Source organism: Macaca nemestrina, chromosome 15 (assembly GCF_043159975.1).
Source record: "Macaca nemestrina isolate mMacNem1 chromosome 15, mMacNem.hap1, whole genome shotgun sequence".
NCBI lineage: Eukaryota > Metazoa > Chordata > Mammalia > Primates > Cercopithecidae > Macaca > Macaca nemestrina.
This window is the reverse complement of record NC_092139.1, coordinates 99,563,089-99,580,523: the sequence shown is the minus strand read 5'-3', so window position 1 is coordinate 99,580,523 and position 17,435 is coordinate 99,563,089. Positions and strand designations below refer to the sequence as shown.

Here is a 17,435-nt window from a genome sequence, read left to right as displayed (position 1 = left end):
GGCAGGAGAATGGCGTGAACCCGGGAGGCGGAGCGTGCAGTGAGCCAAGATCACGCCACTGCACTCCAGCCTGGGCGACAGAGCAAGACTCCATCTCAAAAAAAAAAATAAAAAAGATGGGGGTTTCGCCATGTTGGCCAGGCTGGTCTTGAACTCCTGACCTCAGGTGATCTGCCTGCCTTAGCCTCCCAAAGTGTTGGGATTACAGGCGTGAGCCACCACACCCGGCCTGTTCTGTATTTTAAAGAGGGCATGCTGGTTGCTGTGAGAATACATTCCTGGGCAGGGAGCGGTGACTCACGCCTGTAATCCCAGCACTTTGGGAGGCCGAGGCGGGCAGATCACAAGGTCAGGAGATCGAGACCATCCTAGCTAACACGGTGAAACCCCGTTTCTACTGAAAAAAAAACCACAATTAGCCAGGCGTGGTGGCGAGCGCCTGTAGTCCCAGCTACTCGGGAGGCTGAGGCAGGAGAATGGCATGAACCCAGGAGGCGGAGCTTGCAGTGAGCCGAGATAGCACCACTGCACTCCAGCCTGGGTGACAGAGTGAGACTCCGTCTCAAAAAAAAAAAAAAAAAGAAAAAAAGAATACATTCCTGAAGTCAAAGGAGGGTGCAAGAGGACAGTTAACGTGTCGCATCAGATGTAAGTGGAGATGGGGAGAGGGGTCAGATTACAATATATTTTTGCTAATGGGTTAGATGTGGGGGATGAGGGAAGGGGAAATATAGGATAATTCCAAGCCTTTCTGCCTGAATAACTGGGTAGATGATGGTACAGTTACTAAATCCGGGAAGACTGTGGGTGGAACAGGTTTGGGTGGGAGCTGGGGGTTGGGTGCAGAGCTAAATCAAGAGTTGTGTTTTAGACACATCAAGTTCACTGTTCCTCTTAGATCTCTAATGAGAGGCCAAGAAGGCAACTGGACTGATAGGTTGGAATTCAGAGGTGGGGTGGGCTAGAGATCTTCAGACTTGTGGGCATGTGGATGGTAATTAGGATCTCAGGATTGGGTCACTGGGGAAATGCAATGAAGAAAAGAGGTCCAAGAGCCACGGACTGGGATCTTCCAATGTGTGGAGGCTGCACAGAGGCCAGCAATGGAGGGTGAGACAGAAAGCCAAAGGAGGAGGGCCCCGGGAGAGCCCCAGCTCCCCTGACCAATCTTGTAACCTCAGGCAAGTTGCTTCCCTTCTCTGGGCCTCAGTTTCCCCTATGTGGACAAGGGGATAGCCATATTCATCACTGAGGTGGCTCCAGCTTGATCATTCTGGGACACTCCTGAGAAACAGCAGCAGCAGTTCCTGAAGCCACCTGCCACAGGAAGAGATCAAAGCTCAGGCTCCCCCATCTTGTTTCCAGGACTCATACAATGGGACTGAATGAAATCCCAAATACAACAAAACATAGCCCAAAGGTCCGCCACTCAGAGTTGGGGTTGGGTAAGGTCATAGTGACCTGGAATAGAATCCAGCCTTTTTGTCACTTGCCAGCTTGGTGACCCCCAAGCCTCAGGTACTTATCTGTAAAATGCAAATAAGACCTACAGCGATGGTCTGTTGTTAGAACTAAGCCAGGTATGGCTGGACACGGTAGCTCACACCTGTAATCCCAGCACTTTGGGAGGTCAAGGCAGGCAGATCACCTGAGGTCAGGAACTCAAGACCAGCCTGGCCAACATGGTGAAACTCCATCTCTACTAATACAAAAACTAGCTGGACATGGTGGCATGTGCCTGTAGTCCCAGCTACTTGGGAGAATGAGGCGGGAGGATCACTTGAACCTGGCAGGTGGATGTTGCAGTGAACCAAGATAACATCACTGCACTCCAGCCTGGGAAACAGAGTGAGACTCTTGTCTCATTAAAAAAAAAAAAAAAAAAAAAAGAACTAAGCCAGGTAGCAAGCAAAGCATCCTGCATGGCTCCAGGCATGCATGCAATCAATGATCAGCTCCTTCCTGCTTTAGGAAGACTCCTTTCCTGAATCAGGAGAGAGGGAGTCCAAACTGACTTCACTCTCAGAATAATGTAGTCCTGCTGCTGGTCAAGCCTGGGGCTGCCAGCTATGTGCTACCCTGCGTCTCACTTGCAGGACACAGAGCTACCCAGCTAACCACAGGAATTAGGGATCTGCAAAGACTGACTAGGTCATCTAGCTGGAACCTGGGGCACTGTGGAAGGTGGGAGGAGGGAGGGAGAACAATAGCTTCTAAGGCTGACCATAGCTGTAGACTCACCCCAGCCTTTTCCCAGGTTGCGTTAACCTGGCTGGCAAAGGGCAGTGATATGACAGCAGGGGAACACTATACAGAGAGTGAGCTGGAACTCGGGCCAATGTGTTCAGCCCGTGACAGCTCCTGGCTCAGTGTCTCCTAGAAGCAGCCCTGGAAGAAGGCAGGGACTGCAGGGGCAGCTGCTGGAAGGCAAGCTGGGCAGGCAGCCTGGATTCCTGTCCCGCCTCTGTCACAACCATTAGGCTAATGGCTCCATTTATTGGGCACCTCCAAGGTGGCAGGTGCTGTGCTAGGTGCTTAACTGAAGGGCTCTTCAACAACCCTGCAAGGAGGGCAAACATGTCCCTACTGAAAAGATGAGGAAACTGAGGCCAACAGAAGAGGAAGGCTTGCCTAAGGTCACCCAGCCTTCCAGACGTTCATTCTTTTCAAGACAAAGAGAGGACACCCTTCCGCAGCACACATGGTCCTGCGCAATTGCTTCTGCTTCCTTCTCCTGCTGCACCTGCCCCTTCCTCTCCCTTGGCCATCCATCAGGTCTCCATGGAAACATTCAGAAGCTTTCCCTGGGCCCCAGAATAGGTCAGGCTCCCCCTCACACCTTTCTTTTTCTTTTTTTTAGACAGTCTTGCTCTGTCGCCCAGGCTGGAGTGCAGTGGTGTGATCTCAGCTCACTGCAGCCTCCGCCTCCCGGGATCAATCAATTCTCTGCCTCAGCCTCTCCCGTAGCTGGGATTATAGTATAGGCACCCACCACCACGCTGGCTTTTTTTTTTTTTTTTTTTGAGACGGAGTCTCGCTCTGTCTCACCAGGTTGGAGTGTGGTGGTGCAATCTCGGCTCACTGCAACCTCTACCTCCTGAGTTCAAGCGATTCTCCGGCCTCAGCCTCCTGAGTAGCTGGGATTACAGGCACACGCCACCACACCCAGTTAATTTTTCTATTTTTAGTAGAGACGGGGTTTCACCATGTTGGCCAGGATGGTCTTGATATCTTGACTTCGTGATCCGCCCTCCTCGGCCTCCTAAAGTGCTGGGATTACAGGCGTGAGGCACCGCGCCTGGCCCCCCTTACACCTTTCACAGTGGCCTCTACTTTGTCTTTTGAGCACTTTTCACAACTATACTTATTACTTCACAACCCTAAAAATCGTTATTTGTGTAATTTTTTGTTTAATATCCTTCCTCCTGCATCTACACGATGCCTGGCACGTGGGAGACTGTTAATACATATGTGTGGGCAGCATGGTGACTGAACCTGTGAACAACAAACGAGTGAGTAAACCACAAACAAATCTCCCTCCCGTGGCGATGGGCTGGCTGCGATTCCACTGGGACACAGGGACTTGTATAAAGGGGCAGCTCCCTTAGAGTCTACATCATAAAACCTGATAGGAACAGTATCTTGCCATCACTGTGACAGGCAGCCCAAGGGGGCATGCACAAAGCAATCCTAAGATGTGTGCAGTGCGGGGTGGACACCCAGCTCCCTGCATAGGTCAGACTCCAGAGCTGGCCAGTTTCTCTGTTGTCCTCCAATCTGGCTTCAAGTGGTGGCAGCCACTCTCCTGGTTCCTGCAGAAGAGACACGAAGGTGGTGAGGGGGTGTCTCACAAGGAGAACTGTGCCGGTTTCACTTCTGCTTTGAGGCGAGACACATCCTGTGTGTCAGACTACCCAGGGAGTGCTCCTGTTCTCCCAGGGCCAACCACCAACAGTGCAGTGACCAGGAGTAGGAGACCCTGGGGAGTCGGGACCAGGGACATGGCTCTCATGGCTGTGCAGGGAGCTTGGCCCCAGGCCCTCCCCTGCCTCCTTCCTTGCATGGCTGCCCCTCCAGAGAGGCCTCTCTCACTGGGTTTCTGTCTCCCACGCCCCATCTCATTGTGAGGAAAAGCCCAGCCTGGCTAGGGGGGATGGAGGGGTCGGGAGAATGCAGACAGGTTCAATCCCTCCTCTGCTCTGTGTGCTCACTCAGTAACCCCAGGCAAGTCCTGAACTTCCCTGAGACTCAGTTTCTCCTCTGAGAAGTGGGGGTCCCCATTACCCACTCACCTCCATCAGGGCTGTCCTCAGGCCCTGGCAGGTTGGTGGGCACACACTTTTTTGGGGTTCAATATACAAGTAAGCTCTTGCTATTATCTTTTTTCTGCTTTCTTTCTCTCTTTTCCCAAGCTTCAGACTAGCTGGTGGTATATCATGTTCCTTGTACACCTTCTGGGCACGTTCAAAACAAAATGTTTAGGCCAAGCATGGTGGCTCATACCTGTAATTCCAGCACTTTGGGAGGCCCAAGGTCTGTGGATTGCTTGAGCCCAAGAGTTCGAGGCAGCCTGGGCAACAAAGTGAGACCCTGTCTCCACAAAAAATTAGTAGGGTGTGGTGGTATGTGCCTGTAGTCCCAGCGACTGGGGAGGCTGTGGTGGGAGGATCAACTGGGAGGCAGAGGTTGTAGTGAGCTGTGATCATGCCACTGCACTTCAGCCTGGGTGACAGAGCAAGACCCTGTCTGAAAATAAAATAAAATAGAAAACCAGAATGTTTGGCCTCCGTTATGGGAGCATTTTTAGCACTGCCTTAAAATGAAGGAGCACCCTGCGCCACTCGGACACCTTTGCAAAGCCGACTGCATCGGGTCCCCACCATGATCCCTCGAAGGAAGCTGGGAAAATGCCATCATCACTGCACCCTCAAACTTGAGGTCGAGTGAGGTGACTGGACTTGCTCAGGATCACAGGCAGGGGGCACTACTATCAGACAAGAGTAACAATGACTCTTCCTCAGACTTAGTTCTCAAAGGGCCGTCACAACCCCCCCACCCTTTTCTTTTTTGAGAAAGAGTCTCCCTCCGTCACCCAGGCTGGAGTGCAGTGGTGCGATCTCAGCTCACTGCAGCCTCCGCCTCCCCGGTTCAAGTGATTCTCAGCCTCAGCCTCCCGAGTAGCCGAGATTACAGGCATGCACCACCACACCTGGCTAAGTTTTGGTTTTTTAGTAGAGATGGGGTTTTGCCATGATGGCCAGGCTAGTCTCGAATTCCTGGCCTCAAGTGATCTGCCTGCTTTGGCCTCCCAAAGTGCTGGAATTACAGGCATGAGTCATTGCGCCCAGCCCAACAACCCTTATCTCCCAGGTTCTCACATTGACTTCTCTAGTTATGTAATGAAGTCTTGATGATTCCCATCTTGTCACTAGACGGATGAGGGTCAGTCAGGGTGGTTTCAAAAGGCTATGCAGGGTCACCTGGTGAAGAAATAGCAGGTTGAACCTGGGCACAGGGTTTCTGGTTCCCTGAAGAGAAAGGGAACATGAAAGGGAACATGAAAGAGATCATTTCCCTACTTGTCCTATCAGAGACACCAGCCACCACTGTGGAGCTTGGGTGTGTTCAGAGGCCATTGTTCTACCTAGATCTGGGGCCAGGGAGAGCAAAGGCTGACAGGTGATCAAGGCCCCATGTGGCATGACCCCAGGGGACAGGCTGGCTCAGGGTTTCCAGACAATGGGCCATTTGTTGGCTCCAGTGTGCACCCTGGGACTTGCCAGCACTCACCTCTAGTTGTTGAAAGGGCAGGCTGGGTGAGGCAGGTCGGGGAACTCTCTCTGTGGTTCTTTCAGTTTTTAGTCGTCTTCTCTTGACTGTTCTGTTGCCAAAGCCCCCCAGCCCTCCATCATCCCCTTCCCCACCCTATACTCCTCACCTGTTAGGAGGACTCTTAGGTAGCTGTCAAGTCCCAGCCCAAATGCCCCTTTCTCTAGTCTTCCCCAGCTCCCCTACACAGAATGAAGCCCTCTCCTCTATTTCTTTTTTTCTTGGGACCGAGTCTTGCTCTGTTGCCCAGGCTGGAGTGCAGAGGTACAATCTTGGCTCAATGCAAACTCCACCTCCCGAGTTCAAGTGATTCTCCTGCCTCAGCCTCCCGAGTTGCTAGGATTACAGGCACCCACCACTATGCCTGACTGATTTTTTCTTCCTGTATTTTTAGTAGAAATGGGGTTTTACCATGTTGGCCAGGCTGGTCTTGAACTCCTGACCTCAAGTGATCCACTTGCCTCAGCCTCCCAAATTGCTGGGATTATAGGCATGAGCCATCACACCGGCCAATTTCTTTCTTTCTTTTTTTTGAGAAGGAGTCTCGCTCTGTCGCCCAGGCTGGAGTGCAGTGGCGCGATCTCGGCTCACTGCAAGCTCCGCCTCCCGGGTTCACGCCATTCTCCTGCCTCAGCCTCCTGAGTAGCTGGGACTACAGGCACCCGCCATGGCGCCCAGCTAATTTTTTGTATTTTTAGAGATGGGGTTTCACCGTGGTCTCGATCTCCTGACCTTGTGATCCGCCCGCCTCGGCTTCCCAAAGTGCTGGGATTACAGGCGTGAGCCACCGCGCCCGGCCTCTTTCTTTTTTTTTTTTTGAGATGGAGGCTTGCTCTGTTGCCCATGCTGGAGTGCAGTGGCATGATCTTGGCTCACTGCAAGCTCCGCCTCCCAGGTTCATGCCATTCTCCTGCCTCAGCCTCCCAAGAAGCTGGGACTACAGGCGCCCGCCACCACGCCAGGCTAAATTTTTTTGTATTTTTAGTAGAGACGGGGTTTCACTGTGTTAGCCAGGATGGTCTCGATCTCCTAACCTCATGATCCGCCCACCTCAGGATCCTAAAGTGCTGGGATTACAGATGTGAGCCACCGCGCTCGGCTAGCACCCGGCCAGTTTCTGTACTGCATTACAGAGCCAATCTGAGACCTCTTCTAGAGTGCTATGGTGGCTGCTTTGCATGTCTGCTTCCCTCCACCAGGAGGGCAAGGCCCACATTGGTTCAACCTTGCATAAATGTTGGCTGAATGAATGAATTCAATAAATTCTAAATAAGTGCCAAATGTGTGATGGGCACTTGCCGTGGGGGATACAAGGATGAGCAAGATGTGTTCTCTGCCTTCAAAGAGCTTACATTCGATGGGAGAGACAAGCTATGTGAACAAGTAAAGTGGAAGAGAAACACAGAAGCCATGTCCCAGCAAGCGAGCATTCCATATGGCCAGCATTCTAATCCTGGTGCTGTGGTAACCTGCTGTATGCCTCTAAGCAGGCCTCTTAGCCACTCTGGCCTTGGAACCCAGCAAGAGTAATTGCTATAAATTGACGATGGGGCTGCCATTGGATTCAGATCACAGGAAGGGGCAAGTGGCAGATGCCTCTTCTTCCAAAGTCACAGGAGGGAGGGAGTCCCCTTCTAAACCTCTTACCTGACCACAGTCTAGTTCATGGTGTCTGAAGCTGACATAATTGACATTGGAGGCTGGATAATTCTTTGCTGTAAGGTCTATCCTGAGCATTGTAGGTTTTTTAGAAGTACTCACTAGAGGCTGGGCACAGCGGCTCACGCCTGTAATCCCACCACTTTGAGAAGCTGAGGTAGGAGGATCACTCGAGGCCAGGAGTTCAAGAACAGCCTGGCTAACATGGCAAAACTCTGTCTCTACAAAAATATACAAAAATTAGCCAGGCATGGCGGCACATGCCTGTAATCCCAGGTACTCAGGAGGCTGAGGCACAAGAATCGCTTGAACCCAGGAGGTGGAGGTCGCAGTCAGCCAAGGTTGTGCCACTGTGCTCCAGCCTGGATGACACAGTGAGACCCTGTCTCAAAAAAAGGGCACAGACAGGAAGAAAGAAACTGCATTCCAGTGGCAACTGTGGGACTGAAACGGACTGGAATTCCCCCTTCAGCACTCATCCATCCTGTTGGTTGAGAAGGGAGAAAGTCTATAATCTTGTGGTCCCCAATGTTTCTCCCAGATGAGTTCAGATGAAAATTCTGGGGCACAGAGAGAAAAGGCTTTTCCAGAGATTGCATAGCAATTCCCCATCTCCCCTCATCCCCTTGGGAAAATAGATTTTCTTGTTGGAAGGACTATATGCTGATTCACTGAGGAAACAGAGGAATCTTGCTCCAGCCAGAGAAGCAGATGGAGGTCAAATCTGAGGGCTGGTAGGACTGAGTACTTGGCACCAGCTTTCGCTACACGCAAATGCTACATCCCGGGCATTTCAGGTCAGGTTTAGGGCAAGTGTGTGGCACAGTCTGAAGGCCAGGAGCTGCCTGAAGCACTTGGAGGCTGAAGCCACAGCTGCAGACCACAAGAGAGGACACACACAGTGCCTTCCTGTTAGAAGCCTGGCAGGGAGGAAAGGCCATTGGTCCTGTGTCAAAGTCACTGAGTCACTGCCCATTCCCTACCAGAGAACCTGTATATGAGACCATGTTACACCACATCTGTACCCCTGTAGCTTCACCATACATGTAAGGCAGTCAGTTGAAAGGAACGAAGGGGTCCCCAGGCAGGAACCCAGGATGGAGCATTGGGTGGCATCTCATCGACACAGCACCACCAGGAGGCGAAGGAGGCAGCACAACTGGTGGTGACTGGGCTGATTCCCACGAACCTGATTCCCAGCCCAGCTGTTTGTTAGTGTATGGGCGTGGACCCTACTTACTGGAGCCTTCCACCCCTCAGCTGGTATGTTGATAACATTATGCAGTGAGCCAGGTGCAGTGGCTCACGCCTGTAATCCCAGCACTCTGGGAGGCCGAGGCAGGTGGATCATTTGAGGTCAGCAGTTTGAGATCAGCCTGACCAAGATGGTGAAACCCTGTCTCTACTAAAATTACAAAAATTAACTGGATATGGTGGCATGTACCTATTGTCCCAGCTACCGGGGAGACTGAGGCAGGAGAATTGCTTGAACTTGGGAGACAGAGGTTGCAGTGAGCCGAGATTCTGCCACTGCATTCCAAGTCTGGGCAACAGAGCAAGATTCCGTCTCAACTACAACAACAACAAAAAATAGATTACGCAATGAAAAGGTGTATGACACATTGCCCAGGACACAGGAAACACTCAATGGAGTGACCATTGTTATTCTGTGTTTTTCTCAAGTTTTCTGGGTAACTGAAGAGGCCTGTAAATTGGCTTCTATTCAGCATTCCATCCCAGTATTTCCTATCTGCTTCAGCAAGCCCGCACGGATTTGCACAATGTCTCTGGCATACATCATGTACTCCTTCCTTTTTTTTTTTTTTTTTTTTTGAGATGGGTCGCCCAGGATGGAGTGCAGTGGTGCAATCTTGGCTCACTGCAACCTCTGCCTCCCAGGTTCAAGGGATTCTCCTGCCTCAGCCTCCCAAGTAGCTGGGACTACAGGCGCCCGCCACCATGCCCAGCTAACTTTTTTTTTTTAAGATGAAGTTTCACTCTTGTTGCTCAGGCTGGAATGCAGTGGCGTGATCTCGGCTCACTGCAACCTCTGCCTCCCGAGTTCAAGTGATTCTCCTGCCTCAGCCTCCTGAGTAGCTGGGACTACAGGCACGCACCACCACGCCCAGCTAATTTTTGTATTTTTAGTAGAGACAGGGTTTCACCATGTTGGCCAGGATAATCTCGATCTCTTGACCTCTTGATACACCCACCTTGGCCTCCCAAAGTGTTGGAATTACAGGCGTGAGCCACCATCCCCAGCCCTAACTTTTGTATTTTTAGTAGAGATGGGGTTTCACCATGTTGGCCAGGCTGGTCTCGAACTCCTGACCTCAGGTGATCGACCCACTTGGCCTCCCAAAGTGCTGGGATTACAGGCGTGAGCCACCGCACCCCGCCCTAACTTTTGTATTTTTAGTAGAGATGGGGTTTCATCATGTTTGCCAGGCTGGTCTCAAACTCCTGACCTCAGGTGATCTTGGCCTCCCAAAGTGCTGGGATGACAGGCGTGAGCCACTGCATCCGGCCTATATAATCTGGTGACAGGCTCCTGATCAGCATGCACATGTCCTCCATGTCTGACCAAACCAGACTCCCTGTGGGCTGAGCTTTGTACCTACAAAAAGGTGGATGGGTCTGAGAGACAGGTGGGATGAATGGATGGGAGGACTGGAGGATGATGGAGGAGGAAGGCATCGAGTTTGACTACCAGATTCTGGCTTGGACAAGTGGGTGGAAGGAGGTGCCCACCAGAGAGAGGAGGAATCAGGAAAGTAGGCAGCAGGACACTGGGGCCCATGGGCAGGAGAGTTTCAGGTTCCGCTCTGTTGGGGGAGTGACCCAGCATCCTAACTCACCAGCCGCCCCTTCTTCCACCAAATCATTCTCTGGGCCTTCTGCTGGGCAATTGCAGGGGCAATTGTTGGCTTTACACATGGGACACTGAGGATCGCAAGTGGTTGTTCAGTTCGTATGTGATCTGAACAGGCCAGTGGCTGCTTTGTCCAGCACCATCACTCAATGGCTTGACAGCACAATGGAGACTCCCATCCAGGAACGTGAGAGCAGCTGTTCAGCTGTTTGAGAGCAGACATTTGTTTACTCTCTTTTGGTAAGACTTTTCATATACGTGGCTTTTTTTTTTCTTTTTTGAGATAGGGTCTCACTCTGTCACCCAGGCTGGAGTGCAGTGGTGCAATCACGGCTCATTGCAGACCTCCTGGGTTCAAGAGATCTCCCCACCTCAGCCTCTCAAGTAGCTGGGAAGACAGGTGCGAGTCACCATGTCCAGCTAACTTTTGTTTTTTCTTAGAGTCTTGCTCTGTGGCCCAGGCTGGAGTACAGTAGCATGATCTCAGCTCACTGCAACCTCCACCTCTTGGGTTCAAATGGTTCTCTTGCCTCAGCCTCCTGAGTAGCTGGGATTATAGATGCACACCACCACGCCCAGCTAATTTTTGTATTTTTCATAGAGATGGGGTTTCATCATGTTGGCCAGGCTAATATCAAATTCCTGACCTCACATGATCCGCCCACCTCGGCCTCACAAAGTGTTAGGATTACAGGCGTGAGCCACTGCACCCAGCCCTAAGCTAATTTTTAATTTAATTTAATTAATTTATTTTTTTGTAGCGATGGGGTCTTCCTATGTTGCTCAGGCTGATCTCAAACTCCTGGGCTCAAGCGATCCTCCCATCTCAGACTCCCAAAGTGTTGGGATTTCAAGTGTGGGCCAACCGTGCCCAACTACATGTGTCTTCTGATTCTCCAACCACCCGGGGAGATAGCTTCCCATTTCATAGATGAGGGGATTGGCATATCTGAGAAAAGGGAAGGTGAAAAAGGAAAAGAAAACAGGTTTTTATCAAAGTCCTGCTCTATTTCCAGGAATTATCCAGTGCTCTTTCACATGTATTAATAAACCTGTTCTCTCAAAATCATTACATGCAGCATCCATAGCTGCGTTTTAAGTTCTAAATAAGTTCAAGTTCTGTGAAGTAATTAAGGAGCCCAGCTAGGAAGGTGGGGATTCAGATGTAAAATCCAGTGCCCAGGCCAGGCACGGTGGCTCACGCCTGTAATCCCAGCACTTTGGGAGGCCGAGGAGGTTGGATCACCTGAGGTCAGGAGATCAAGACCATCCTTGCAAACATGATGAAACCCCGTCTCTACTAAAAATACAAAAATTAACCGGGCATGGTGATGTGCACTTGTAGTCCCAGTTACTCAGGAGGCTAAGGCAGGAGAATCGCTTGAACCAAAGGCAGAGGTCACAGTGAGCCATCACACCCCTGCACTCCAGCCTGGGTGACAGAGCAAGACTCCGTCTCTTAAAAAAATAAAATAAAAAAATCCAGTGCCCACCCCTGGAATCCGAAGTTCATTCACTTACTATACATTCAGTCAACAACCATTTCTCCAACATCTACTATTATCATGCACACGTGACACCAAAAAGATGAACAAAATAGAGAACCTTTGGCTGGGCACAGTGGCTCATGCCTGTAATCCCAGCACTTTGGGAGGCCAAGGCAGGTGGATCACCTGAGGTCAGGAGTTCGAGACCAGCCTGGCCAACATGGTGAAACCCTGTCTCTACTAAAAAATACAAAAATTAGCTGGTTGTGGTGGTGTGCATCTGTAATCCCAGCTACTCACAAGCTGAGACAGGAGAATTGCTTGAACCTGGGAGGCAGAGGTTACAGTGAGCCAAGATTGTACCACTGCACTCCAGCCTGGGACAGAGCAAGACTCCATCTCAAAAAAAAAAAAAAAAAAAAAAAAAGCTGGGTGTGATGGCTCACGCCTGTAATCCCAGCACCTTGGGCACTTTGGGAGGCCGAGGCGGGTGGATCACCTGAGGTCAGGAATTCGAGATCAGCCTGGCAAACATGGCAAAACCCTGTGTCTACTAAAAATAGGAAAATTAGTTGGGTTCTGTCGCAGGCCCCTGAATCCCAGTTACTCACGGGCTGAGATAGGAGAATCACTCGCACCTGGGAGGTGGAGGCTGCAGTGAGCTGAGATCGCACCACTGCATTTCAGCCTGGGTGACAGAGCCAGACTCTATCTCAAAAAAAAAAAAAAAGAGAGAGAAGCTTCTGCCATGGTAGAGTATAAACGTGTTGAGCACCATGCTGGAGAAGTACAAGGTGCTGTGGGCGGATGTAACAGGGCCACCAACTCTGCTTCTCTGGAGAAGTGACATTTGAGCTAGGAGCTGATGGCTGACCACCAGGAGTTAGTGAGACAGAGCAGGCATGGAGGGAGGAATGTTCTAGGCAGATGGAACAGAGGGAACAGCAAGTGCAAAGCATCTGAGCTGGTACAGTTTGTGATGTTCCAGGGAATGTGTGATGGCCAGGGTGGCTGTACGAACAGCCCACAGGACCAGATTGTGCAGGACCATGTAGGCTGCAACTAAGATTTTTGAAGTTTAAGTCACCAAAAAGTTCTAGTTAAGTGGTGGCAAAATCACAGTGGTTTTATAAAAAGACTGACTGACAAGTGGAGTGAAAGCAGAGACAAACTACAAGGTTTTCCTGGAGATCTAAGAGAAAGACAAAGGAAGGCTGGACTGAGTGGCAGCTCAGGGCCTGGGAAGAAGAGAATGGATGCAAAGCTACTGAGGAGGCAAATCAACAGGACTTGTGATGAACTCCACGTGGTGAGATGGCACAGCAAGAAGTGGCAGCCACTGTCGGATTCTCCCCTCTGACCCACAGCCCCCAAACTGCCCTGAGTAGCTTAAGGCAGGGTGCTGAGGTAGAAGCACCATGCTGAGTCTTATCTCAGCAAACCTAAGCTAGGCTGGGCATGGTGGCTCACACCTGTAATCCCAGGACTTTGGGAAGCTGAGGTGAGTGGATCACCTGAGATGAGGAGTTCAAGACCAGCCTAGCCAACATGGTGAAACCCCATCTCTACTTAAAATACAAAAAATTAGCCTGGTATGGTGGCAGGTGCCTGTAATCCCAGCTACTCGGGAGGCCGAGGCAGGAGAATCGCTTGAACCCAGGAGGCAGAGGTTGTAGTGAGCTCAGATCACACCATTGCACTCCAGCCTGGGCAACAAGAGTGAAAATTTTGTCTAAACAAAACAAAACAAAACAAAACAAAAACCTAACTTAGAGTCTACAAAGGTTTCCGTTGATTTTTTTCAGAATGCCATCATATCTGCATCCCAGAGCTGGGCTCACCCCATTTAGCAAGATTCATTCTGACAGCATGAGCCTACAGTTACCTTGTAAGTTATCCTGCCTGCTCACTGTCCTCACTGGAACCATCCTTGCTCCGGCCTAGCAGCCTATGAAAGAAATCTCTCAACAAACTCATAGCCAAACTCCCTAAGTCAGTGAATTCTGAAGCCCTCTCACCATCTGTGGCCTCTTCATTGACTGCCATGACCCCGGCCACCTGGCACAACTGCCCAGCTCAGGATGGGACTGCTTCTGTGGGGAACTGGGTGGGGACAGAGATGATGCACGTGGAGCTTTTTATTTGCTTCTGGTATGTACAGGTATATACAGTAGGTGAGAGTCTATGGTACATTATTTCACAAAATTATCTTACATCTGTGCACACTCCCGGGCAGGAAGTGGCAGATTCTGCCCCTAATATCCTATAGATGGTGAAGGAAAAGGATGCTACCAGGAGCCACTCACTTCCGAGGACATTCATGGGGGCTGCCTGCCCTCTTCCCAGACACTGGAGCCCTCCCACGGACAATCTGTGCCTCCCACCTGCTCTGAGCACTTGCTGACAGGAGTGGCGGCAGCAGCAGCAGCTGCTTCCAAAGTCTTTCTTCTAGAGTAGAAGATTTGTTGTGGGGGCCAAAAAAAAAAAAATTGGCCCCCACTCACTGACAGTAGCAAATGGACACCTGACTCCTAGAGCCTGCCTGGAATCCTCCTCCACCCTGGGTTTGAGGGCAGCAGCTCACCCACCTTCCCTCAGCACAGGCACAGCCTTCTAACCCTGGCCTCACGGGGCACTGGCATGCATCTTCTCCAGGCAACTTGTCCAGAACATGACCAGACGGTTGTCACGGTTGATGCAGAAGTCTGTGAAGTCCTTCAGCAGCCGATCAGCAAACTTTTCATCCCCTGTGGCACTGGAGCGCCATGTCTTGGTTAGCATGGTGTTGTAGGCCCAGTTGTAGCCGACCCGCTCCTCGCAGAACATGTTCTGGTTGGTGGAGCTGGTGGAGTTCCGCCGCCGCCGCTGCTGCCCTGAGAACTTGCGCTTGGAATAGGGCAGCTGCAGAAACACTGTTCCTGAAGAGAAAGGGGAGCGCCTGTGTGGCAGCCACCAGGAGGGCTCCTGGAGCCTGCTGAGGTGGTTCTGCAGCCACAGGTTTGGTGCAAGGAAAGGGATGTGGACCCACCTGTCCAACTCTGCCCGTAGCTCCTTACCTGTAACGTGGATGTACTGAGGCTTGTTCTCAGCAGGGAAGTTAAAAGCAGAGGCAGAATATTTATCTTGTACAAACCCAAACCTAGGAAAGGACACAAAGACATGCTGATCAGCGCCTCCTTAGTTAAAGGGGCAAGAGATGTAGCTGATAGGACTCTCGGACAGCCTGAGACACAGAGATCTGGAAAGATATCTTTCTAGATTGCACATGCAGGCTGCTTTTGTCCTCACCCTCACCACTTTTTGACCTCTACCTCTTGCAACACCATGGCTCACCAGACCTCCTCACACCTAGCAGCCTGTCATCTCCGAGGTCCACCATGTCACCACCACCATGCTGAATGAAAACCTTCCCACCGGCTGCACTCTTCATCCAGCCTTCATCTCTGCCCAGATAGCCTGTCCCTCCTACCATGTTCCCTACCCATCCCAGCAGACCTTCCCGCTGAACGTTCTCCCCCATCCCATCCTGGGCCTCTCACTGGAATCTACCTCATGTCCTGACAGGCCACACATACCCACCCGCATACTTGAGGCTATCCATTCCTCCAGGGAAAGGCCTTATCTTTTTTTTTTGGTGAAAGGGAGTTGTTGCACTGTTGCCCAGACTGGAGTGCAATGGCATGATCTCGGCTCACTGCAACCTCCGCCTCCTGGTTCAAGTGATTCTCCTGCCTCAGCCTCCTGAGTAGCTGGGATTACAGGCATGTGCCACCACGCCTGGCTTATTTTTGTATTAGCCAGGATTAACCAGGATTGTCCTGGTAGTAGCCAGGAGAATCACTTGAATCCGGGAGGCAGAGGTTGCCGTGAGCTGAGATCATGCCATTGTACTCCAGCCTTGGCAACAGGGTGAGACTCCATCTCAAAAAAAAAAAAAAAAAAAAAAGAAAAGAAAAAAAGAAAAAAAAAAAAAGAGAAACGCCAAGCTAGGGCTCTCTGCTTCACTGTGCTCTGGAAATGGGCAGGAGGAGCCATTTTTCATCTATGGCTTGTTCTATTCCTGGTTTTTCTATTTCCATAAGGCACATTTATTACAGTTCTACCTGCTAAGAGCTGTAAAGGACGTGGTAACAGATGTGGCTCCTGCCCTCTAAGTCTGAGGGGTTTATGTAATGAAGACAGTGATGTAGGCAGAACTAAAGATGGGAAAATGCCTGTCTTCTTTCCTGGACTGAGTTCCTTGGGGAGGTGCTGTGTCGCATCCTCTACATAATCTGCATTCCATAATTTTTCACCGAAGAATATATGAAGTCAAATATGCAAACTAAATGGGTAGGCTACTACGCACTGTAAGCTGCCTATCTACAGGCTGATTATATGATGAGGAGGTGGAGCGACCTCTACCTCCCGGGTTCAAGCAATTCTCGTGCATCCAGCCTCCTGAGTAGCTGGGATTACAGGCGTGCGCCACCACGACCAGCTAAATTTTGTATTTTTAGTAGAGACAGGGTTTCACCATTTTGGCCAGGCTGGTCTTGAACTGCTGACCTCAGGTGATCCGCCTGCCTCGGTCTCCCAAAGTGCTGGGATTACAGGTGTAAGCTACCGCACCCAGCCTGCTTTCTCCCTACTTTTTTTTTTTTTTTTGAGACGGAGTCTCGCTCTGTCGCCCAGGCTGGAGTGCAGTGGCCGGATCTCAGCTCACTGCAAGCTCCGCCTCCCAGGTTTACGCCATTCTCCTGCCTCAGCCTCCCGAGTAGCTGGGACTACAGGCGCCCGCCACCTCGCCCGGCTAGTTTTTTGTATTTTTAGTAGAGACGGGGTTTCACCATGTTAGCCAGGATGGTCTCGATCTCCTGACCTTGTGATCCGCCGGTCTCGGCCTCCCAAAGTGCTGGGATTACAGGCTTGAGCCACCGCGCCCGGCCTCTCTCCCTACTTTCTAATTAAAGCTATTGATTTCCTTAGCATGGATCAGCCTGACCAAAGTAATTTTTTTTACCTCATTTCTTTCTTAGGTCACCAGGAAAGAACTTTATTTTTTATTATAAAAAGGCAGTGTAACCACATGGTTCCTGGCCACCTGGCTGTCCACTCAGGGAGAATGCAAGCCAGAAATGCAGTAAGGGCAGGGTGCTCCTATCCCTGGGGAGGGGATATAATCATCTCCACCTGCCCTGAAGAAGATGAAGGAGGAGCTGTAGGTCACAGCCTAGGGGCTGAGGAAGATGAAGGAGGAGCTGTAGGTCACAGCCTAGGGGCTGAGGAAGATGGACACTTTTCTAGCTCTTTCTGAGATGGACCTTATGGGTGGGCTGATGTGTCGTTTAGAGCCACAGTTGCACTTAAAGCTCCACCCTATGCAAAAGCTACATATTAAAGTACTCTAGGCAGGCACCTTGCTAGGCATTATAGAAGGAAACACAAATAGGAAAACCATACCCCTGCCCTCCAGGGGCCCCCAAGTCACTGGAATACAGAGTGTTTTGAAAGAAAGGGAAAGAAGAATTCAGAGAGGGAACATTTGGGAATCCCTGGAGGAACACTCTGACAGGTGTAGAAGGTGGGAGAGATGTAAGTGTAGAAGG

General features: G+C 50.8%; 1 protein-coding gene across 21 annotated transcripts in view; it reads right to left on the bottom strand.

Moving 5' to 3' along the window:
• Positions 1–3,315: 3,315 nt before the first annotated feature.
• Positions 3,316–17,435, bottom strand: part of LOC105487290 (DEP domain containing 5, GATOR1 subcomplex subunit) — a 164,564-nt gene continuing 150,444 nt past the window's right edge. For 15 of the 21 annotated variants that reach the window (XR_011614075.1, XR_011614077.1, XM_071080449.1 and 12 more), the window contains 2 exons: positions 14,904–14,986; positions 13,968–14,765 (listed from right to left, as the gene is read on the bottom strand). Coding sequence is in view for 17 of the 21 variants with exons in the window: in XM_071080449.1 (XP_070936550.1) it covers positions 14,473–14,765; positions 14,904–14,986 (376 nt within the window). In the remaining 4 variants the exon portion in view is untranslated. The other 6 variants (XR_011614073.1, XR_011614074.1, XM_071080453.1 and 3 more) reach the window with 6 other exon arrangements.